The sequence below is a fragment of the Geotrypetes seraphini genome, chromosome 8 (assembly GCF_902459505.1).
Source record: "Geotrypetes seraphini chromosome 8, aGeoSer1.1, whole genome shotgun sequence".
Lineage (NCBI taxonomy): Eukaryota > Metazoa > Chordata > Amphibia > Gymnophiona > Dermophiidae > Geotrypetes > Geotrypetes seraphini.
In genome coordinates this window covers 116,935,690-116,958,764 of record NC_047091.1, presented here as the reverse complement: position 1 = coordinate 116,958,764, position 23,075 = coordinate 116,935,690, and the positions used below count along the sequence as shown (strand labels likewise).

Genomic DNA, 23,075 nt, shown 5'->3' with positions numbered 1-23,075 from the left:
ACCTTTCCACTAAGCAGAAGGATGTACAAAGGAATTAGAAACCTACTTTGGACCTTCTGCTCATGATGTCATCAGCTGTGATGATGTCATGAAAGGGACTACAGTGGTTAAATGTGATCTTTTTTCCTGGCATAAGAAAGTAGTTTTACTAATATACTGAGCACATGTGAGCTGGAAATCTTTCAGCACTGAAGATTTTGATGCTTCCATATAAGAACATCTGAAATGTATTTTCTGTTGTAGGGGAAAGGATACTGCTACTCATTCTTTTATATCCTATCATCAATATACCAGTAAAAAGATTCATTTATATACTTTTCTTCTCTTGCAGCACTGGACGGTGCATTCAGTGAAAAAGAGAAAGTTGCCGAGTTCTACTGCTGGGAATCATGTCACAGACCAGGAGAAGATATGCAGTTACTGCTTAATTCTCATATGCCAGAATCTTAAGAAAAGCCATGGAAATGTTGACATTTGAATTTGACATATTCATGAGCAGAACTGCTTTCTGAGTCATTGAGGATTTATGCTTCTCCTGCTGGGAAGTCCCAAGACTCATATGCAATTGGGTTCTTACAGTTTTCCCTAAGTACAAAATGCAGCCCCTCATATTCTTTTATATGGCTTATGTTTTCAAAAATTTATCTTGGGGTAGGGTTTGGAAATACCTTTTCCTAAACGTAGTTCAGTATTCTTGAATTGCTTAAAAATCTAAAACCCAAACCTACCCCTGCCATAGCAGGCAGACTTGGTTATAAATGGCTGGGGCCTTCTTAAGAGCTTTCACAGAGACTTATTTACTGCTGGGTTCACAGATGCAGTAAGTTAGCAATTTTTGTGCAGACGCTGATGACTGCTGCATGGGTCTTTGCCAATCTTTAAACATAACTTTGGAATTACAGAAGTAAAGGTAGCTACTATGACTAGTTTCAAGAATCTTTCTTTGCAAAATTTTCACTGTGAAAGAATTTTCTGGACTTTGGCTAATACCTCATAAGATCCTTGAATGACATTATTATATTTTCAGCTCTTTCTGGATGCCGTAGACAAGCATTGCTTTCGGTCAAGGTAAAAAAGTAACTAGATTTGTGCAAATAGTGGCTTTGCCTTGCACCACTTGCTCCTGCCCTGCAGCACCCCTGGTTTTCCAGTACCAAGATCCTCACACACACAGCTCTGCCAGTGCACCTCACTCACTCATGCCCTGCAGCACCTCACTCACTTCTGTCCTGCAACACCCCATGCTATTCCAGTACTGAGACCTCTTGCATTCAGCTTTTGAATTAACCATTAGCAGTGAAACTTTAATGTTCTTTCATTCTTGTATGTTAAGAGTGAGCAGAAGATTCAAAACAGATGCAAATCGTTCATAAATCTTATGCAGCAAATAGCCTGTACTCAACAATTTCGGATATAAGAGCCAATATAATATTATCATTTAATTAGAAGACAGTAATTTGATTTTTGATGATTATATTACAGCTATTTAAGGGACACCTGCTCATTTTTTGCATGACCTTAGAATTAACAGTCATTAAACTGTCCTCTCACTTTTGTATGGATTTTGTAAGTAATAATAAAAAAAAAAAAGATAATTTCTGGTTTCTATGTATTAGTGAGTTCCTGAACCATTATAACAGAAATCCTGCTGTCCATGGGTTCACCCCCCTCTCTAGGACCCTGTGAAGTGGTAGCTTAGTGGAGAATTGTAGTGAGTTGCCTTGGTGACAAAGAATTAAACCAAAAATCCCCAGCAAATAGTTTGTGAATTGCTGCCAGTGTAGTTGGAGAAGGAACCAAGGCAAAATATGCAGAGGATAAAGAAAAGGCAGACATCCTAAACCAATACAAAAGGGGGTGGAAGGAGGAGAGATGCTTGAACCTGTGTGAAGTTAGCAAACATGAAATTAGGACCCTGAGAGACATGCAAAATCGATTTTTGGCGATGGGGGAAAGGTTATTCTGTGGGACTGGAGAAGAAAGTACACTGTCTTTTATATTAATTTTGGGCCCAAAAAAGGCACTATTTTGGCTTAGCTCCAGGATACCTATCCTCCCAATTTAAATTATACAAGTCGGATAAAAATACTCGCAATGTCTGTATGTTTGTTTCCATCTGTTAAAGCTTTTCATTATAAAATATTTTTAAATAAGACTTTTGTTTATCAGTTAGGGAAAATTAATTCCTGGTTAAGTTCTTTGATTCCTCAAACTCAATCATATCATGCTTTTAGAAAGTTATTGAAAACTTATTTGTTTTAAATCTTTATTCATTTTTTTGTGTCACAACAAGTGTTACAAATAAACTCAATAGAAACTTAAATACACACTTGACTAACTCATATATTAATATCAAGTTTAACATTAATATAATAATCCCCTGTCCCACCCTCCTTCCCAACCAATAATACATAATCAATTTTATTGTACATTCTTTAAATATTAATTTAGTATGTAATAATCAAAATTGAAAAGCCCACCCCATTTCCCTCTTTACAATTATCTTATCATGGGAAAAGTTCATTAGAGAAATCATGTTAACGGTCTTCATTTGTTTGATAAGTTTGTATCATGATTATTGTCTTAACTTGTTTACATGTAAGTTTTTACTGATTGTACAGTCCTTCTTGATTGTTAACCGCCTGGAACTCATAGTTGGGCGGTATACAAGATTATTATTATTTTGGGGATGTCTTATTTTTTTAATGTAAAATGATCATCTCTCCCTCTCCTCCACCCCAATTCTTCCTATTTTCTTTCTCTCCCCCACATGTGCAGCATCTTTCCTCCCCTCTCATCCATCCCCTTGTGCAGTATCTTTCTATCCCTCTTCCATCCCTTGTGCAGCAGAACCCTTGCAGCTTTTGTCCCTCCCTTCCATCTCCCCCGCTGCTGCTGTGTGCCCCCCCCCACCTCACCCCTCCGACCCATCTCTCCCTCCCATCTGAACCATGAGACAGAAAGAAATACATTACAACAAACCGACAGTGTCGGCAGCAATCTAGACAGGCTGCTTTGTGGTCTGGGCCGTTCCTCGGCCGCAAAGCAGCCTGTCTAGATTGCTGCCGATGCTGCCGGTTTGTTATAAGGTATTTATTTCTGTCTCGTAGTTCAGATGGGAGGGAGAGATGGGTCGGAGGGGGAAGCACTGCTGCTGCTGGCGACTAGGGCTTATTTTCAGGTGTAGGGCTATTAAGACCTACCCCCACAATCATGCTAGGGCTTATTTTCAGGGAAACACGGTAGGTGCCATGTCTCTCTTTAAAAGTGATAACAGAGAAGTTGGAAAAACAACAAACATTATTTCTGCAAATGATGTTCTACAAGCCAGTGGATTGTAAGATCTGAAGCACCATGGTATTGCCAGAGGGAAATTGATTGGGTGACTAGAAAATGAAATCAAGGGCTTGAGCAGAATGATTATCTGGATTTTAGGGAAGCTTTTGAACCATAAATAAACAGCAGCAAAGGGGCGAATAAGAAGTCTCTAAAACATTTTTCCAGAGGAAGTGGCCTGGTTCTATCACTAAACATCATATAAACCCAATTGGGTATGTTTGAGGGGAGACTGAAATGGACAGCACATAAAAAAACTTGGCATCTGCCTATTTATTTATTTACATTTCTTATATACCACTTCTGTTCAAAGTGATTTATATTCTAGGTATTTTTTCCAATCTGTCCCAGTGGGCTCACAGTCTAACATGGTACATGGGGCAATGTAATTGACTTGCCCAGGGTCACAAGGAGTATCATGGCGATTGAACCCACAGCCTTAGGGTACTGAAGCAGAGGTTCTACTTCTAACCACTAGGCTGTTTCTCCTAGTTAGTCTGACTCCATTTCCAACTCTTTTAGGCTCCCTTTCGCTCTTTATAACCAGGAATCCTCTGTGTTTATCCTGTCCTCTTCTGAATTTTGAATTGCTGGGGACTACGGAGATTCTAGGGCTCTAAGCTCATCACTATTTTTGGCTCAGAAAGTAAGTTTTTCTCACTGTGCTGCAGGTACATTTTGTGTTTTCACCATCTTTGGACTAGTGCAGGGGTAGGCAATTCTGGTCCTCGAGAGCTGGAGCCAGGTCAGGTTTTCAGGATATCCACAATGAATATGTATGAGATGGATTTGCATGCACTGCCTCCTTTGAGATACAAATCTATCTCATGCATATTTATTGTGGATATCCTGAAAACCTGACCTGGCTCCGGCTCTCGAGGACTGGACTGCCTATCCCTGGGCTAGTGTATTAGACCATTTTGAAAAGGTTGGACTTTATGGCCCACTTTGTATTCATTGGAACCAACTAAGTGCCATGACCTTTTTGAGTAGTCTAGGTGGATGGGGGGAGTCACTTGTTCAACAGCAGCCATTTTTTTACCACGTTGGGGAATCAAAATACTATAGTGACCTGTTTTTCTGTGTCTTTGGAGCTGACTCTAAGATTCTTTCTGTGTGAAAGGTGTCCCTGCTTCACCTCTACATTCCTCTGTCGTTAATTTCACCATTGTAACGTGTGTAAGAAACAAACTCTACCTGCTAAATATACGGCAACTCCGAAACAGAACAGGCCAATAGCAGCATGACGGATGATCCGGCTGTCCAGTAAGAACCAGTCAGCTCTGGAAAATAAGCAAGAGGAATGATGGGTGTTTTTAAGGAGAAAACCAAGCAATATTGTTAGCTAAGTTTGAATCTTCACTGATACTGAGGGATAAAGTTAACACATTGCCCTCCTTCACAGCAGTTGCAATTATGCTTTCTCTTAATGTGTTTGGTTTTAATTGTCTTTCCTAAGAAGACAGCAGCTAGTGTGACTGTGACTAGACCACAGTTATCTGAGCACTTGAAGATTGTCTCTTACAGCAAATATAGATGGGCACCTCTTGTTTGGAGTTCAAAACAGTGACTGTACCACTGCACTGCAGCTTTGAGAAATCCAGTGTTGCCTTCATCTGAATCGGTGTTCTCATTGTAGAGCTTGACCTTTTTTCTCTCGTACCTTCTCCCTTTCTTCAGCTGTTTCTCTCATATATTTGACTGTATGAATATTATATAATCTTTACTGTTTGGATAAAACAATCTCAGTGCCATGTACACAACAGCTAGGTACACTTGTACGATAGTCCTTACTTTGCTTGGACATTGATATCAAATGCTCTGACTGCAGTTCTCAGATGAGAGAGAGGCTCTGTGCCTGAAAGCAGGGCCAGTCCTACTACTGAGCAAAAGGGCCCTGATTCACTAAAGTCAGCGATCTTCGCTAAACATGTTTTCACAGATTTAGTGATGATCGCTGCTTACCAGCCCAATTCACAAAACAGCCCACCGTGTGTTTTTCACCTCAATCACTCATTTTCCGATCTGGCCATGCAAATTTGTAAAACCCCATGCAAAATAGCCAAGTGATTGATTCACTAACATTTGCTTGGCTATTTTGCATCGGGTTTTAAGATCCTAAAACCCAACTGCTATGGACCTGTCGGTAACTGTGTTACCGACAGGTCTGCCAGGTTTTTTTAAGGCACTGATATTTTGCATGTATTACACACGCAAAATATCTGTTCCCTCCCCAAATGAAAAAATCCCTCACCGCCACTGACAGCCCTCCGTGACAACCTGCCGACAATCACACGCCCCCCCCCCTCTCCCGACAATTGCGATGACCCACCCGAACCAAAAAAATATGGCAGGTGGAATGCCCACTCCCTGCCCGGAAATACTTTCCCCCCTGAAAAAAACCTGGCAGGAGGGATGCCCACTGCCATCGGGCATCCCCCCCCCCGATGGCCCCTTCCTCCCATACCTTTACATTGGGAGCAGGAGGGGTGCCCAGTCAGACTCTCCTGCTCATCCAGCCTTCTGTGCATGGTGAAGTGCCTAAGGTCCTGATTGGCTCAGGTGCCTCAGGGAAGAGCCTGAGCCAATTAGGGACTTCCCTACGGAGGAGCCTAAGGAAGTCCCTGATTGGCCATTGTTTTGGCCAATCATGGACTTCCTTAGGCTCCTCCCTAAGGAAGTCCCTGATAATGCCTCAGGCCCCTCCCAAGGGAGGAGCCCGAGATGCCTGAGCCAATCAGGGCCTTAAGCACCTCCCCGTGTATCACATGATACATTGAGGAAGGGCCTAAGTCCTGCATTGCGCAGGAGGAGGCTGGAGGAGCAGGAGGATCTGACTGGGCACCCCTCCTGCTCCTGACGTAAAGGTATGGGGGAGGGGGCTGACGGGGAGGCCCAATGTCAGGAGGGAGTGGGCATCTCTCCTGCTGGTTTATTGGGTGAAGGGGGGGAGGTATTTGCAGGCAGGAGGGAGTGGGCATCCCTCCTGCCAGTTTTTTGGGGGGAGAGGGCGGGTGGGTGATGGTCTGCTTTTTTAATGGGACAGATGGTGTGCATTTAAGTCTTGCAGAACATCTATCCCATTAAAAAAAAGCAGAAGCCCTGACAGCAGTGACAGGAGGCTGCTTCTGTCACTGCTGTCTGCGCTCTTCACCTACTCAATCTCTCAGTGAGGGATTGAGTTCGTGAGTTTGTATGCAAATGATTTGCACCTCAACTTTTTGATTACATATAACAATTGTGGTTTCAAAAAGTGTAGTTACTTACCTGTAACGTAGGTTCTCCGTGGACAGCAGGATAGTCAGCCACATATGGGTGTTGTCCCAACACCTCCCAATTTGCGGATAAGCTCTCCAATAGCTCAGAGAGATTTTTTTTTTTTTTTTTCTCTGAGCACGTGCAGTGCCCGGGCCCCACTGGGCATGCCCGAGCCCTACCCATTTTCCCCTGCTTCCCCCTAATCCCCAGGATGTTCCTAGCTGTGGCCGGGTCGGCCGTATGGGGAGGCGGGTGGGTTGTGTGGCTGACTATCCTGCTGTCCACGGAGAACCTACGTTACAGGTAAGTAACTACACTTTCTCCTAGGACAAGCAGGATGAGTCAGAAACATATGGGTGACTCCCTAGCCGAGGGATGTACCGACTGGACCTGCGCCTTAGCGCTTTGTGCATCCCTCGCCTGGCTGTGGAGGCCGAGCCGGGCAGGGTAATCAGGCAAAGCAGGTAAAGTTGTGGAAACAAGGTTTTAGATAAAGTGCTGTGTTAACTGAGCAATAATACTCACAGAACAGTGAACTGGTCAATGACAATCAATGGACAGTGAGAAACCAACTGGTCAAAAGTGACAATTCGTACTTGCCTGTGAGAATTCATACTTGCCTATTCCACATTCAGTCTAGACAGGAGTGCTGGAAGACCTACTTAACTCACAGAACAGCGAAACTGGTCAATGACAATCAATGAACAGTGAGAAAACCAACTAGTCAACAGTGACAATTCGTAACTGGTCAACAGTGACAATTCGTACTTGCATATGAGAATTCATACTTGCCTATTCCACATTCAGACTAGACAGGAGTGCTGGAAGACCTACTTAACTCACAGAACAGCGAAAACTGGTCAATGACAATCAATGAACAGTGAGAAAACCAACTGGTCAACGGTGACAATTTATAACTGGTCAGTAGTGACAATTCGTACTTGCATATGAGAATTCATACTTGCCTATTCCACCTTCAGACTAGACAGGATTTCTGGAAGACCTACTTAACTCACAGAACAGTGAAATTGGTCAATGACAATCAATGAACAGTGAGAAACCAACTGGTCAACAGTGACAAATCGTACTTGCATGTGAGAATTCATACTTGCCTATTCCACATTCAGTCTAGGAAGGAGTGCTGGAAGACCTACTTAATCAATATCTATAACACCCTACTTGAACAGTGTTTGTCGAAGCTGTGCTAGTGGTTGCTGTCCCTCCCGGGAGGGAACCTGTGCTTGGTGAAGGTGTGCATGGAGGACCACGTGGCTGCATCGCAGATGTCCCCTATTGGTCTGTGGTGCAGATGTGCCGTTGTGTTGGCTATGGTTCTGCGCTGGTGGGCGTTGGCTCCCACCTGCGGTTGATGCTGCGCTTTTCTATAGGTGAAGGGGATGCACTCTTATATCCAGCGCGCGCGCCTGCGTTTGGTGGCCAGAAGACCTGGTCTGTTTTGGTCGTAGGAGACGAACAATTGAGGCTTGTCTAATCTGCTGCATAGTCAGGGCCCGCACACAGTCCAAGAGGTGTTGCTGAGGAGGCAGTGTGCCTCCCTGTGGGGAGATGTAGAGTGCCGGGAGGCGCGCTGAAGCCACCTTCGGCAAGAATCGGGGGTGGGTTCTGGGTACCACCCTGTTCTCATGAGGGAGTGTGAAGGTAGACACGATGGTCAGGGTTTTCCCAGCCAGGAATACGGGATCTGCCTCCCCCAAAGGTTTGAAGGGGTCGAGGTGAGAAGATGCGGCACCAAGTAGAGGTCCCATCCGGGCGGTGGTGTCCCTTCATGAAATTTTGTGATTACTGGATGCCTCGACACTGGTTTGCTGTCTAGGCCAGCGTGGTATGCTGTGATTGCACTTAGGTGGACCTTGATGAAAGTGGGTTTTAGGTCCCCCTGAGATAAGCTCAGTATGTACTGCAGGATGCCCGGTATGGGGCAGTTGTAGGGGTCTCGCTGCGTGTCTGTGCACTGGTAGCGGAACCTTCTCTCTTTCAACCCATAGCGTTTTCTGGTTGAAGGTCTTCTGGCTGCCATAAGAGTGTGCTCCACGTCTTGTGGTAAGTTCATCCTCTCATCATCCATGCGGTCAGGGCTAAGGAACGCAGGTCGTGGTGGAGGGGGTAATGAGAACTGCACTGATCGGGAGCGGGGAGAGGTGGGTGAACCGCTATCCCTTGCCGGAAAGGGAACCATGGTTGCAGGAGCCCGAACAGGGCAATCATGATCTTCTGCAGGACTTAGGGTGTTCCAACTCACAGACAGACCGTCGGGGCTGAGACGGCGATGGGTTGATCTCTTTGCGCAGAAGGTCAAGTATTTTGAGTTCGGTTCGGTTGCAAACAGGTTGATGCTCGGTGTGCCTCAGGTGCTGAAGATCTTCTTCATCGCCGCTGGGTTGACACCACTCATCAGGATCCAGCTGGTGGCTGAGTCTTTCTGCCAGGTCGTTCTGCTCCCACAGGAGGTAAGTTGCCTGGATGGCACATTGAATGGAGTCGGAGAACTCCCACATGTGGCAAGCTTCCTTGCATAGCGAGGTTGACCCTGTCCCTCCCTGTTTGCTGATATAGTGCGAGGCCACCTGGTTTTCTGTTTGGGTGAGGACTGCCCTGCCTGTTTGAAGGTTTCGAGGGCATTCCCTAAGGCCCTGAGCTCCAGTGGGTGGGTGGTCAGAGGTTGGGTACACTGGTCCCAGTGACTTCTGAGGTGCCCTTTCAGGGATCACATGAGTAGTTTGGTGTGCTGCACAACAAAGAACGGAGCGTGCTGACGATGAGCTGCTGGCAGGGATGCACTGTGCCAGGGATGTCATGGCGTCAATCTGGTAGTCCCGTAGGACGTCCTTGGTCTGCGTGGTGTCGATGACTGCCCAGATGAACGATATCCCCTGGGTGGGTATCAGGTGGGATTTCATGTAGTTGATGAGGAACCCCAGTTCTTGGAGGAGGGTTAAGGTGGTTGACGGGGCTGCCAGCTGTCGAGATAAGATAGGAAGCGCACCCCTTGAAGGCGAGGATGTGCCACTGCCACGCACTTTGTGAACGCTCTTGGAGCCGTTGAGAGTCCAAGGGGCAGGACCTTGTACTGGAGGCGTCTGTCTTGGCTTTAGAAGCGACGATGCCTCCTGTGGGCTGGGTGCATGGGATACTAGCCAATACTCGGGCTTTAACAGGGCCAAGACTGTACCCAGAGAGTGCATCTGGACCTTGTGTATGCATCTGTTGAGCTTACCGAGATCCAGGGACGAGCGTTGTCCTTGTCCATGGTGACGCGGGGGTTCCTGGAGTAGAAACCCCTTGGTGATCTCCTCTGTTCGTCACCGCCTCTATTGATTCTGCCGAAGCAGGTCCTCTCCTTGCTGTAGGAAAGTTGGGTCATCAGATGGAGGGTGCCCCGCCCACTCGGGGGGGGGGGGGAGGCGGGAGTGGAGACGAATTCGGAATCCCTGCTTGATGATGCTGAGGGCCCACTGGTCGATGGTGATCCTGGGCCAAGCCTTCGCAGACAATCTGATCCTGCTGGGCCGGAGTTTTTGTCTTGGGGAGAGGGCTGCCCTTGGATGCCCCTGCCCCTCGGGCGGTGCTTGTTTGCGTAGCAGTTATGTTACTGTTGCGAGCGCTGGGGCACAGACTGCTGCCAGTGTGGACTGGCTCAGTTGTGAGCTGGAGTCTCTATTTTATTTTATTTATTTATTTCCTCTCACTGGCCTCCTGATAAAGCCGCATCTGGAACTGGAGCGCAGCAATTCGTGCGCTCAGCATTGCGCCCTCGAAGGTCTTTTTCCCCGTGGAAACCAGGGTTTTTCAGGTCCTTCCCTGACGGGGGTTGGAGGGGGGGGGTCGTGCTGCCCTGTTTCTCTTAAGCTACCGCAATGTCCATGTATGGCTGCTGCGGGTTGTCGAATCCCTGGGCTGGAAAGATCTGGTACTTCAATCCCAGTCTCCTTGATGTTGGTTGCCCTGAGGAGGGAGTCAGCCAAATCTTGTCTCTGCAGTCCAGGAGGTTCTTGTGGACTGGAATCGCCACTGCCTGCGTGAAGTACTGGTACTGGTAGTTCAGGCCTTGTAGTACTCTGTCTTGGGTACTTGTTGTCCACCCACGTGGATCTTGAGAAAGGCTGTGAGTTTCTGGAGGGACTTGGGGTGAGTCCTCGTTTGTGGGTTTATTTTTATTTTTATTTATTTATTTATTTATTTATTTTTTTTTTAGTAAATATGTATTTATTTTTTGTGGGTGGTGACTCGGGGCGTGGCTGGAGGCTGGTGTGTAGCTTGTTCCTCCGTTGCTTGGGTGCATGGCCTGCCGCTGAACCGCGCCATGTTGTTGTGCATGGCTCCCTCTAAAGGGGGGCATTGTGGGGAGTGTAGCCCGCTGAGAGAGGAGTGGGTCAGCAGGAGGATTAACTGTGGCTGCTGGTCCCACCCCTGGTGGTTCGCAGGTTCATGTGCTGCTCCACTTGACTGGTTGGGTGCCTCCATGTACCCCACCACCCTTCTCTGTCCTTCTTGAGAGGGGGGGAGAGCCTGCAGAGAGGGGGCAGGATGCACCCCTTCATCTGTGCCAGTGCTCCTGGCTGCGTTTCCCACTGTGCCTGGAGGCAGAGAAAGAGGAGTGATAATGCCTCTTGAGTGGGCTTCTCCTGCTGTACTGCCTATTGTATATTAAACTGTACAGCGCTGCATATGCCTTTCAGTGCTATAGAAATCATGAATAGTATAGAGTCCCTCATGCTAGCTGGAAAAACACTCTGCCTAGGTTTTATGAAGAGCAAACAGCTTTTTAGACTGAGGAGTTTCAAGCCCCCACCCTTGGAGAGGCATGGTCTGACATGCTGCATCTCTAAAGATATCAGCACCCTGCTGAGAAAGGCAGACTCCTGTTCCCAACCTGAGAGGGGGAGGGGGAAAGGTGTGAATTGTAGACTCTGCAGGACCCAAAGAGGGAAAGAAACATCGAGTTGGTTTGTTGTTTTTTTTTTTTTTTTTTCAGCATGTCCTTTATAAGCTGAACTCTGGGGCAGCATGTCTCCTACTGGGGGGAGAGGTCTGCAGGTCCCCTCCAAGGGAAAGAAGCATGGGAGATTCTTTCTCCTTAAATTCAGATTGGGAGGAGGGTGGGGCAGAGCCCTCGGGGCTGCAACAGGTTATCAGAGGTTTTCCCAAAAACAAGCAGATAGGACTTACCTTTGAACCCCAATCGGCTCCCTTCAGAGGCCGGCTGTAAGAGGCAGCATGCCGTCTGGAGGGTGAAAGCCCCGATCTGTTGCTTGCAGAGGCCGTGGATTTACGCAGCAGCATGCAAGACTCCTATCGGCTGCCCTGCATAGGATGGCTGAAAATGGCACGTGCAGGGATTCCTGGAGAGATCTCTCGGTCTGGCGAGACTCCTATGGGCTGCCCTGCAGAGGTTGGTTCAAAGCGGCAACATGCAGGGACTCCGGGAGATATTTCTCTACCGGGCCAAGTGCAGGCGGGGGGATTAGCTGAGCCAGGGCATCCTGGAGGCTCCTTGCCACTGTAGCATGTGGATCCCCCGCTGCTGTATTCTGATGAGGATGGCTGCTGGAGGAAGATTCTCGGGCCTCACTTCTCTTTATGCCCTGCGGAGGTTGGCTGTAAGCAGCGACATGCATGAACTCCTGGAGAGATCTCTCGGTCTGGTGAGACTCCTATCGGCTTCCTGCAGGGGCCGACGGCTAGCGACAGCATGCAAGGCTTCCGGGAGAGATTTCTCGACCGGGCAAGTTGCAGTCGGGGGGGTTGACTGAGCCAGGACGTCCTGGAGGCTCCTCACCGGATTCGTCTGTGGATCCCCCGCTGCTGCATTCCGATGAGGATGGCTGCTGGAGGGAGATTCTCGGGCCTCACTTCTCTTCATGAAGTCTCTCAGTGCCCTCTTCCTTAGCTTGCGTGCACGTGGTGACATGTGCGCACAATGCAAGCCACACGGAAACCTCGAGCGCCGGATCCAATCAGTGGGCGCACAATTCATGAGGATCCAGTGTGTTCATCCTCCTCCTGCATCCCAGTTGTTTCTTTAGATGATTCAGGCATCTTCAAGTTGATGAGTAGAAAAGTTGTAATGGAGAGCTGTAGAAAATCCGACCGATGGGAACGGGCGGAAACTAAAGACTGGGGATTAGGGGGAAGCAGGGGAAAATGGGTAGGGCTCGGGCATGCCCAGTGGGGCCCGGGCACTGCACGTGCTCAGAGAAAAAAAAAAAAAAAAATCTCTCTGAGCTATTGGAGAGCTTATCCGCAAATTGGGAGGTGTTGGGACAACACCCATATGTGGCTGACTCATCCTGCTTGTCCTAGGAGAAGCTGTATTACAAGAGAAAGTACCATATTTTTCACTCCATAAGATGCACTTTTTTTCCACCCAAAAGTGGGTGGAAATGTCAGTGTGTCTTATGCAGCAAAGATACACATTTTTACACCCACCTGTACCTTTTAACCCCCCCCCACACACACACACACACACACACACACACCTCTTTAAAAACCCAGGGGCTGCCAAGAACTAATTGGTGGACAAAGCTGCTACTCACCACTCCATGCAAATTTATTTTATGCCTCCAGCACTCAGTGGTGAGCTGTAGGTGATTGACAGTTGGAGGTGAGGGTGACACTTGCACCATCCATTCCTAGTGCTAGGAGAGAATCCACACGGGGATCGGCTTCTGCTGTGGCTAATTAGTGAACGGCGGCAGCAGGCATCCAGGTCTGGAAAACGGCGGAGAGAAGCTGCTTCGCTTGAATTCCCGCCTACACTGCATTCTCATATGAGTGGAGCAAAGGCCTGCAAGGCCCACCCGCCCATCTTCAAGGCAAGTCAGACAAACCAGCCAGCACGTTCTGCCCCCACCCTGGGCTAGGCCTGATGAGAGCAACATGCTAGAAGTTCCGCATATGTGCTCCTGTTCCATCCTGCCACGGACAGGAAGCAACCAGAAAGTAAGACGGGGCCTCTCACCCCCCAGTGCTGATGACCTCTTCACCCACAAGGCAGGCCTTAAGGGACCCCCAAATAGAAAGAGGAATATCAAAATTTAACCCAGCAAGTAATAATAATAATAATAACAGCTTATATACCGCAATACCATGAAGTTCTATGTGGTTTACAGAAGATTAAGCAAAAGTAACAAATTGAATTGACTTTAAGAGGGGAGGAAGAAAGAGAATTAATAGGACAGGAAATTCATTGTTGAGGAGAGAGAGATCAAAAGGACAAGTTAATCGCTATAGAGGGGAGAGAGAAGAGAGGATCGGTTGTCTAGATGCTTTAGAAACAAGTGTGTTTTTAGACGTTTCCTAAATTCCCCATAAGTAGTGGGCGAAAGCAATTGTTCTAGGTCTTTACCCCATGATGCTGCTTGGTGTGAGAGAAGGTGTTCATGGTGTTTTTTCAGTTTACAACCTCGAACTGGGGGGGGGGAAACGAAATTGGAATGTGAGCTTCTCTTGTGTCTGTTGGCTGAGAAGAAGAAAAGGTCAGTTATGTATTTAGGGGCAAGTCCGTGTAGTGCTTTAAAGCAGAAAAAGGCAAATTTAAACTTTACGTGCGCCGCCATTGGCAGCCAATGCAGCTGCCAGTAGTAGGGTGTCACGTGGTCAAACTTCCTCAGCCCAAAGATCAGTCTGACTGCTGCATTTTGCATCAATTGTAAACGTTGCATATTCTTTTGGGAAATTGCTAAATAAGCGATGTTACAGTAGTCAAGTAGACTTAGTACGAGGGATTGGACTAGGGTTCTGAATGCCGATGTATCGAAATAAGCTTTAATGGATCTGAGTTTCCAGAGAGTAAAGAATCCTTTTCTGATTAAGGAGTCTACCTGGTCTTTCATGGTTAGGCATTGATCCAAAGTTACACCTAGTATCTTAATGGTGGTCTGGAGAGGGTAACTAAGTTTATTGATACATAGTGGTGATTTGGTGTCAAGTGGATGTGGCGAAGCAACGAAGAAAGTTGTTTTTTCTGAATTAAGTTTGAGCCTAAAGTTTGACATCCAGTGCTCCATCACGTTTATGGCTTCTGAAGCTTTGGGAATAGTTTCAGACAGAATTAGCGAATGGGATGATAATCGTAAAGTCATCTGCATAACTAAATAGTTTTATTCCCAGCTGGGTTAGCTGCGTGCCCAGTGAGGACATATAAACGTTGAAGAGCAATGGAGATAGTGGAGACCCTTGTGGTATACCGGATGGATTGCTCCAGGTGTTTGAAAGCTCATAATTAAAACGTACCTGATAAGTACTGCGACACAAGAAGAAAGGTACGGGGTCTAACCTGCTGTTGGGGGGAGGTGGGTTCTTCTGAAAGGTAATACAGACTGTTGTTATTCATCGTGTTTTTTTATGTTGCATTGTATTTTATGCTTGCTGTCCTGATGAATATCTGTAGTGTTTCTTTTTCTAAATAAGGAATTGCAAAAAAAAAAAAAATGATACGGGGTGTTTTTAAAAGGTATGGGGGGAGTGTTTGGCGCAGTGGTTGGATCTATAGCCTCAGCACTCTGGGGTTGTGGGTTCAAACCCCACGCTGCTCCTTGTGATCCTGGGCAAGTCACTCAGTCCTCCATAGCCCCAGGTACGTTAGATAGATTGTGAGCCCACCGGGACAGATAGGGAAAATGCTTGAGTACCTGATTGTAAAAACCGCTTAGATAATCTTGATAGGCGGTATATAAAATCCTAATGAAACTTGAAAAAACTTGATTTAAAACGGTACTGGGGGGACAGGGTGCAGAGCCTGGCAAGGAGTGTGGGGTTGGGTGCAGAGCCTGGCAGGGAGAGAGGGGGGGGGGGGCTGGGTGCAGAGCCTGGGTTCAGAATGTTTTGTTTTCATGTTTTCCTCCTCTAAATCTAGGGTGCGTCTTATGGAGCAGAAAATACAGTAGATAATTTGAAATTTGCTCATTCTTCCTCCAGGTAAAAGTTGGCACTATTGTTTTCTCTGTGTTTTTGTGGCTGTCAGTTTCCCTTTGTTGTCTGCAGAAACTGCTGCCCTAGGTGTCTGTTTAGTTTGCCTTACGGTTGGGCCGGCCCTGTGTGCCATTAATAAGAAAGTAGGCAGAAAGAGTTTAGAGGTGCGAGCAATAATAAGAGCTGTATCTCCAAAAAAATAACACTTAGGTGCTCATTTTCAAAGCACATAGACGTACTTAGTTACATATATAACTTTGTAAGTCTACAAGTGTTCTTTTGAAAGTGAGCCTCATAGTGTTAGAACTTGTACAAAACTTAGTGAGCCCACTAGGAACATGTACCTGCATAAAATGTGTAATGTGCTGCACATGTCTAGTAATAATAATAATATCTTTATTTATTATATCCCGTCACACCTTTTCAGTTCAAGACGGTATACAGTAGTGGATAAGTAGTAGTACTATAGAAATGTTTAGTAGTAGTAGCTAGTTCTAAATATTTTTGTAAACTTTACAGCAGACAGACATGGTAGGCTAAAAGTCGCAGGGAGGAATTGAGAGCACTGGAGGCTCATGCAACTCCACTCACACACCCAGGAGCAGACTGAGGGCAGTCTGTCTTTTTTTTTTTTTTTTAAGCTGTCTTGTTTTTGTAATTACAGAGATGAGGGGCCTCGTCTGGGTCTGTGTTCATCACATAGACAAAACCTAGGACAGTAATTCAGCGTGGCAGCCGCAGATGTGGGAAAGATTTATGCTACGTGAAGAGGAAGCTTAATGAATTGGGGAGGTAGGGACAAGAAGCCAACCCCTTGGCAAGAAGAAATATGCATGTTTCTGGTAGACCCTGGTGTGAGGTTATAAGGTGGCAATAGAAAATGACTGAGACTGACGGGAGGGAGAGCTTGCAATGGTTCATTAAAGCAGAGGGATTTTGCCATTCACGTTACCCAAGTCAGGTGAGAAATTTCAGTTGAAAGAGAAAATAACATTAAATTCCCTCCTTATTTGTGTGACACTGGTGCAGGTTCCTTCAGTGCTGCTAGTAGGGGCTGTAATGCTTCCTCATCTTTCACACTGATCCCTGCTGGCCAAGGTGAAGCCACTGTGCTTTTTTTTTTTTTTTTTTAACAGGTTCTGAGCTCTCTCAGCATCAAAATCACACAGGCCAAGATCTGAAAATTTGAGGATTTTTACTTATCACTCATAGTGTGACCTGGAGCAAGTCACCTGACCTTCCTGTGTCCAGCTGTGGTGCATAAGCTCTTTGAGACAGGAGGATTGTTACACCTTACATTCAGCAGACCACAGAACTTGTCTTGAAGGGTTATTTTCACAGCAGAGAGCCTTTCTGCTAGACAATGACATGGGGCCAAATTTGCCCCCATTCCCGCAGGATCTCAATATTCCCGTCCCTTTCCCACGAGTTCAGTCTCTGTCCCATTCCTGCAAGCTCTGCATTAACCACACAAGCCTCAAACACTTACAATTTTAAAAGTGTTTGAGGCTTGTGCAAATGAGGACAGAGCTTGTAGAGATGGGGTTAGAGAGATCCTGTGGGAATGGGGACAAATTTGGCCCCATGTCATTGCATTCATGTAAAAATATACGAGTAAGAGTAGCCATACTGGGTGAGGATTACTCCTCATGGGTCAAACCAATGGTCCATCTAGTTCTGCTTCCACTAGTGGCCAATCCAGATCACATTCCTGGCAGAATCCCAAATAGTAGCAAGATTCCATTCTACCAATCCCAGGGAAAGCAGTGTCTTTCCCCATGTCTATCTTATTAGCAGACTAAGGACTTCCTCCAGGAGTATTGGAACTTAACTGTTCTTTGAGTGAAAAAAATATTTCCTCTTATTCTTATCCTGTATCATCCATTTTTCTGCATAGATTACCTGTTTATTCCTGTATAAAAGTAACCTGCATCTTTCATTATATTTAACCCTAAATTTGACAGTCTTAACAGAGTCTAGCAAAAAACAAAACCACAAACTGCAGTCTATGTACAGGATGCAGGCATTGTTTATTATATCGTTAGTGAAATGCAGTAAATATACAACCTTATTACCAACCAAGGGACCCGACATGGTCCGTGTTTCGGATAACACGCCTTCCTCAGGGGTCCATGGTGGATAAGGTATTGAAACAAACCGCAATAAAAAGGTATCAAACAAGTGCCTGTGTGAGTCCGATGCTAAAAATAAATGTGCGTTGCATCGGATTCACACAGGCGCTTTTTTGATACCTTTTTATTGCGGTTTGTTTCAATACCTTATCCGCCATGGACCCCTGAGGAAGGCGTGTTATCCGAAACACGGACCGTGTCGGGTCCCTTGGTTGGTAATAAGGTTGTATATTTACTGCATTTCACTAACGGTATAATAAACAATGCCTGCATCCTGTACATAGACTGCAGTTTGTGTGTTGTTTTTTGCTTGTTGCTTGGTTTACTGCAGATTCCATTGGGTTCTTTTTTTGTGCTTTCTAACAGAGTCTAGGCCAGAGAGGATTTCACAAGCAGTAAATTAGAGCAATTGATCTTTCAATCAGTCTGCATTTACCTAGTGGTTATAGAGTGTTATATAACGATTTAGCACAGTTTTGTTCAGGGTGCTTATGGGGCAGTTAGGGCACTATAAAGATTTGGAAATAAAAATAATCTCTCCAAACTGATGTGCAGTTGTCTGTTTAAAGTCTCAACTCTAAAGTGTTCTGCTGTTGAAAGGGAAAGCATCACCATGTTATCATTGTTTTATTTATTATTAATGTGCTATAGTTTGTATTTTTGCAGTATCTGATGTGGAATATTAACGTAATGTGGCATATCAAATTTCACAGTCAAATACCTAAACATAAAAAATGAGGGCAGATAAAGGCCATATGGCCTATATAGTCTGCATGATCATGCCATCTACAGCCCCTCCTCTTTCTTAGAGATCCAGTGTACTTGTCCCAAGCTTTCTTAATTTCAGATACACTTTTTGGGGCAAATTCTATAACCGGCGTCCCAATTGTAGGCGGCGGTAGGTGTCCTACTGCTGTCTAAACAGCCAATCAGGATGCACGTGGGTTTTTAAAAAAAAAAAAAAACACCCCAAGGCAGGCACCCTACAATGTAGGCGTTTTCACAAGCCTAGGGAGACACGTAGGGCCACCTAAGCTCTCCCAAGGCTAGGTATGGATGTGGTTTCACCTGGAAGTAGTTTAGGCAGCCCTAGGCATATACCTAGGGCTGCGATAGGCATCTAAAATGTAGGCCAGCAAAATGCTGGCCTACATTTCAGATAGATGCGGCCACTGAACTGATCGTGGTAAGGAAATCTCCCTGCCGCAATCAGTTAAGCGACCACAGCAGAGAACCCATCCCCCCATGAAGTCGGCTAGCAGGAAGAATAACCAGTCCCTCCTGCCAGAACCCCTGAAGGTTCCTCCCCGAATGTCCATGACAGGAGAAGTGCCCATTTTCTCCTGCCACCATCCCCGAAGATCACCAGCAGGAGGGATGCCCAGTCCCTCCTGCTGGAACCCCACTCCTGAAAATCAATGGCAGGAAGGATGGCCACTCCCTCCTGATGGAACCCCCATGAAAACTTGCCCCCACCCTGACACTCCCCAAGCCCACATGGATTACCCCCCCCCCCCCCCCACCTCATACCTTTTTCTTGTAGGCCGGCCAGAGGAATGCTTACTCCCTCCGCCCAGCAGGCCTGCCTCCACAGAATGTTGAGCCTTCCCCTTCCCAGTGCACCTGGGATGTACCTGGGAGGGGCCTTAGGTGCCTGGGCTAACTGGAATCTTAGGCCTCCTAGTGCATTCTGGGATGGCCTAAGACTCTGATTAGTCAGATCCCTTAGACCACCTTCCATGGGCCAATTGGAGTCTTAGGCCACTGAAGATTTTGATGACACTGGGAAGATTTATTAAATAATTTTTTTTTTTTTTTGGGGGGGGTGGATTTTGGGAGTTATTCACATCTGGACTGCTCACCTGATTCTTTTGGAATTTTTAATATTTAATATCTCCTTACTAGTAATGGGTGATACTTTCTTCAAAAAAGAAGAAACAGTATGAAGAATGTTTTCCTTCAGAATGAACTAAGTCTTCTTTAATAAGTAAGCAAACTTTTTTCATGTAATTATTAGTAATGTATAAGACCTATTTATTGGAAAAAAATGTTTCAGGGAACAAAGTGTAGCAGTGATGGTTCCCTTGTTCATTGGGTGATTCCAAATTGACCGGTGAGTAGGAGCATCAAGCACACTGTTATTATTTGAAACATATAATCTTTTTACTTTTTATTTATTTATTCTTTATTGTGTTGAATTATAGATACTAATTTAAGGAATAATTTTGACATGAGTGCTGAATATAGTACATTCCATAATTTTGATTCAACTATCAGACGTATTTGCATGTGTAAACGGCTAAAGGACCATTGTTTGAGCATCTTCTAGTCACCTACACCTAGGTCAGCTCCTTCTGGAATTACCCCCATAATGCTGAAATATAATGCTATAGATTTTGAGAAAGTGAATTTGCAAGTGATTCAGGGCCAGGTGAACAAGAAAACACCTTTGCTGGTCTCATATAGATGTTGCTGAATGTGCCCAAGAGCAAATGGGTATCCAGAATCTGACTTTTTAACAGTGAGTGAGCCATCCCTTTCTCGCCTGGGCAAACTATAGTGGGTTCTGACTGGGCCTTCCTGGGGAAGCCTTGGCAGGGAGAGTAATGGAGTCCTTCACAGTTTGAGCATCAGCTCAAGTTCTTGTAAGAGCCAGAAGAAAGGGATAGCCCCCTGCCCAATTGGGTGGCCTATTTTTAAATTTTAGTTGATGGGAATTGTCCTCCAATTGGAACATTTCTTTCCTGCTGCTGGAATGGATTTTCTTGGTCATATTTAAGCCTAGTTCCTCCATGGACCAGGATCCTTTGCTCCTCAGGGATGGCTTGCTTACTCACCCCACTCATTGAAATTTTGAGGGGGTGTTACCCAAACTAAAGCCTGTTCTAAAGAAGGTCCTTTTGGACATGGCCTTAATATTCACCAGGAGGAGAATATTGAACCCAAACTCTAAAGAATAGGTATGGAGGTCCAGGCCTACACTTTACCTCTAGCTGACATGGCAGGGAATATACTTGTATTTATGCACTGTTCTTTGTTGCTAACAGCAGGTAGTCCGGTTTTCATTATATAAATTATAAGTTTGACATTTATGTTAGCTCAGTTTAAGAGAATGTTTTCCACCAATAAACAACGCTGCAGCCTGCTTTTATTCCAATTCTTGTTTTGTTGTGGAGTTATTTGAGTCTTAATCTTTATTGTTACATAATATTGTGTTATTTAATTAAGCCTCTGTGAGGGAAGGAGAAGGGGGTGAAAGTAAGTTAATTCTTATAGCAAGGTCAGAGACAGCACCTTAAGTAAAGATGTCAGCAGAAGTTTGGTTTGGAGGGGGGAGGGGAGATAGTGGGTAGGACGCTGTCCAACAGGTAGGGCTTTTCAAATTTTTGCTTTTATCTTTTGACAGAACGGAAGGAACCTTTGCCTTCAAACAAAGTTGGGACTGGATTGGTTCACTTTAAAGTGTTGTCCTGTGTCTGGATTAGAGAATGACACAGGGACAAATTTTTCCCCGTCCCCACAGGAACTCAATTTGTCCCCATGATTTGTGTCCCTGTCCCATTCTTGTAAGCTCACAAACTGCACAAACCTCAAACACTTATGATTTTAAAGTGTTTGAGGCTTGTGCAGATGAGGACGAAGCTTGCAGGAATGGGGCAGGGACAGTAGAAGAAAATGAGTTTCTGCGGGGACAGGGAAAAGTTTGTCTCTGTGTCATTCTCTAGTCTAGATTTGAAGTGGTGTATAAATGCTGTCTGGATATGTTTGAAAATGTACAATCTGTCAGAGACGGGTGGAATGTTAAAAATAAAATGTACACAGGACTCAACAGGGGTAAGAAGAAAGAAAAAAGGAAGGGGGTTGTTTACCCTTTTCTAGTGGTAGATAAGTCTCCGCACAGAGGACATAATTTGAGGTTGAGGGGTGGTAGATTCAGGGGCAATGTTAGGAAATTCTACTTTACGGAGAGGGTAGTGGATGCCTCCCGAGAGAGGTGGTGGAGAGTAAAACTGTGACTGAGTTCAAAGAAGTGTGGGATGAACACAGAGGATTTAGAATCAGAAAATAATATTAAATATTGAACTAGGCCAGTACTGGGCAGACTTGCACGGTCTGTGTCTGTATATGGCCGTTTGGTGGAGGATGGGCTGGGGAGGGCTTCAATGGCTGGGAGGGTGTAGATGGGCTGGAGTAAGTCTTAACAGAGATTTCGGCAGTTGGAACCCAAGCACAGTACCGGATAAAGCTTTGGATTCTTGGCCAGAAATAGCTAAGAAGAAAAAAATAAAATAAAATAAAAATATATTTAAATTGAATCAGGTTGGGCAGACTGGATGGACCATTCGGGTCTTTATCTGCCGTCATCTACTATGTTACTATGTTACTATGAAAGTGAGAGGTGGTAAATTAACTTCATACTGCAACAGTATTCTCAAGCACTATTTATCTTTTACCCAGTTAGTGAACTTTGCTGCTCACTGAATCTTTCCTTTCACTCTTCCAAGAATGTTGTACTATAAATCTAGAGACTGTGAAATAAAAAATCTGATATCCCTACTATTAGGTTATCCCCTTCTCTCCCCCACCCCATCTTGAGTTCAGTGTAAACGCAATGATCCGTTTTACAGTGCCAGAGCATCTTGTTCATTCTTCAAACCCAGCTTTAGGCTAATTATGTATCGGGTTTCCCCGGGAGCGGGAAGGGGTAAAAAGCGGACCTGATGGACCTCGCGGATCTAAAACTGCACGTCCTTAAAAATCTGAGGTCCGGTCCACTTGTAGTTAGTTTCTGGCTCTGACAGACCTCGATGACAATTTAGCGCTGACGGATCCGTCTCAGCATAGGAAGGTAAAAGTATTAGGATCCGTCAGCGCTAAAATGTCATCGAGGTCTGTCAGAGCCAGAAACTAACTACAAGTGGCACGGACCTCAGATTTTTAAGGACGTGCGGTTTTAGATCCGCGAGGTCCGTGAGGTCCGCGTTTTACCCCTTCCCCCCAGGAGCTTCTAAGTGTGACTTGGAGACCCTGGCGATTAAGTTAGAAGCCTCACCTGTCAGGGTCTGAATCTCCCCTGCAAACATCCGTGGCGAAATAGCTGTGCAGCAAGCAGATGATAAGGCAGCTGATGTTCAGAGACAGGCACAGGGCTGCCAGCACCGCCAAGACAGGCAGCAAGACATCAGCTCCTGCAGCCGAGTTCCCTGCCAGGGAAGAGTTCTGTTTCAGCAGCAGCAGCTGGCCATCCTTGATCTGGAAGATGAGAAGAAGGGAGAGCACCGACATCACGGCAGCTAAAATTCCAAACAGGGCGAGCACTGTGAGAGAGCGCTGGCTGTATGTGGAAGGCATGCTGGAGCTTCTAAAGGGGACCAGGATCCTCTCGTGACTTCCTGCTTACCATTCACTGGCACGTTC

At 45.8% G+C, this 23,075-nt stretch overlaps 2 protein-coding genes across 8 annotated transcripts in view; one reads left to right on the top strand and one right to left on the bottom strand.

Moving 5' to 3' along the window:
* The window catches only part of BORCS8 (BLOC-1 related complex subunit 8), a 16,288-nt gene extending 14,094 nt beyond the window's left edge, over nucleotides 1-2,194 (top strand). For all 6 annotated transcript variants that reach the window (XM_033954447.1, XM_033954448.1, XM_033954444.1 and 3 more), the window contains one exon: nucleotides 332-2,194. Coding sequence is in view for 1 of the 6 variants with exons in the window: in XM_033954444.1 (XP_033810335.1) it covers nucleotides 332-353 (22 nt within the window). In the remaining 5 variants the exon portion in view is untranslated. The remainder of the gene's footprint in view (nucleotides 1-331) is intronic.
* The window catches only part of TMEM221 (transmembrane protein 221), a 25,945-nt gene extending 2,870 nt beyond the window's left edge, over nucleotides 1-23,075 (bottom strand). For both annotated transcript variants that reach the window (XM_033954438.1, XM_033954439.1), the window contains exons 1-2: nucleotides 22,711-23,075; nucleotides 4,534-4,619 (exon numbers count right to left, since the gene is read on the bottom strand). In XM_033954438.1, the coding sequence (XP_033810329.1) occupies nucleotides 4,534-4,619; nucleotides 22,711-23,009 (385 nt within the window). In that variant the 5' untranslated portion in view covers nucleotides 23,010-23,075. The remainder of the gene's footprint in view (nucleotides 1-4,533; nucleotides 4,620-22,710) is intronic.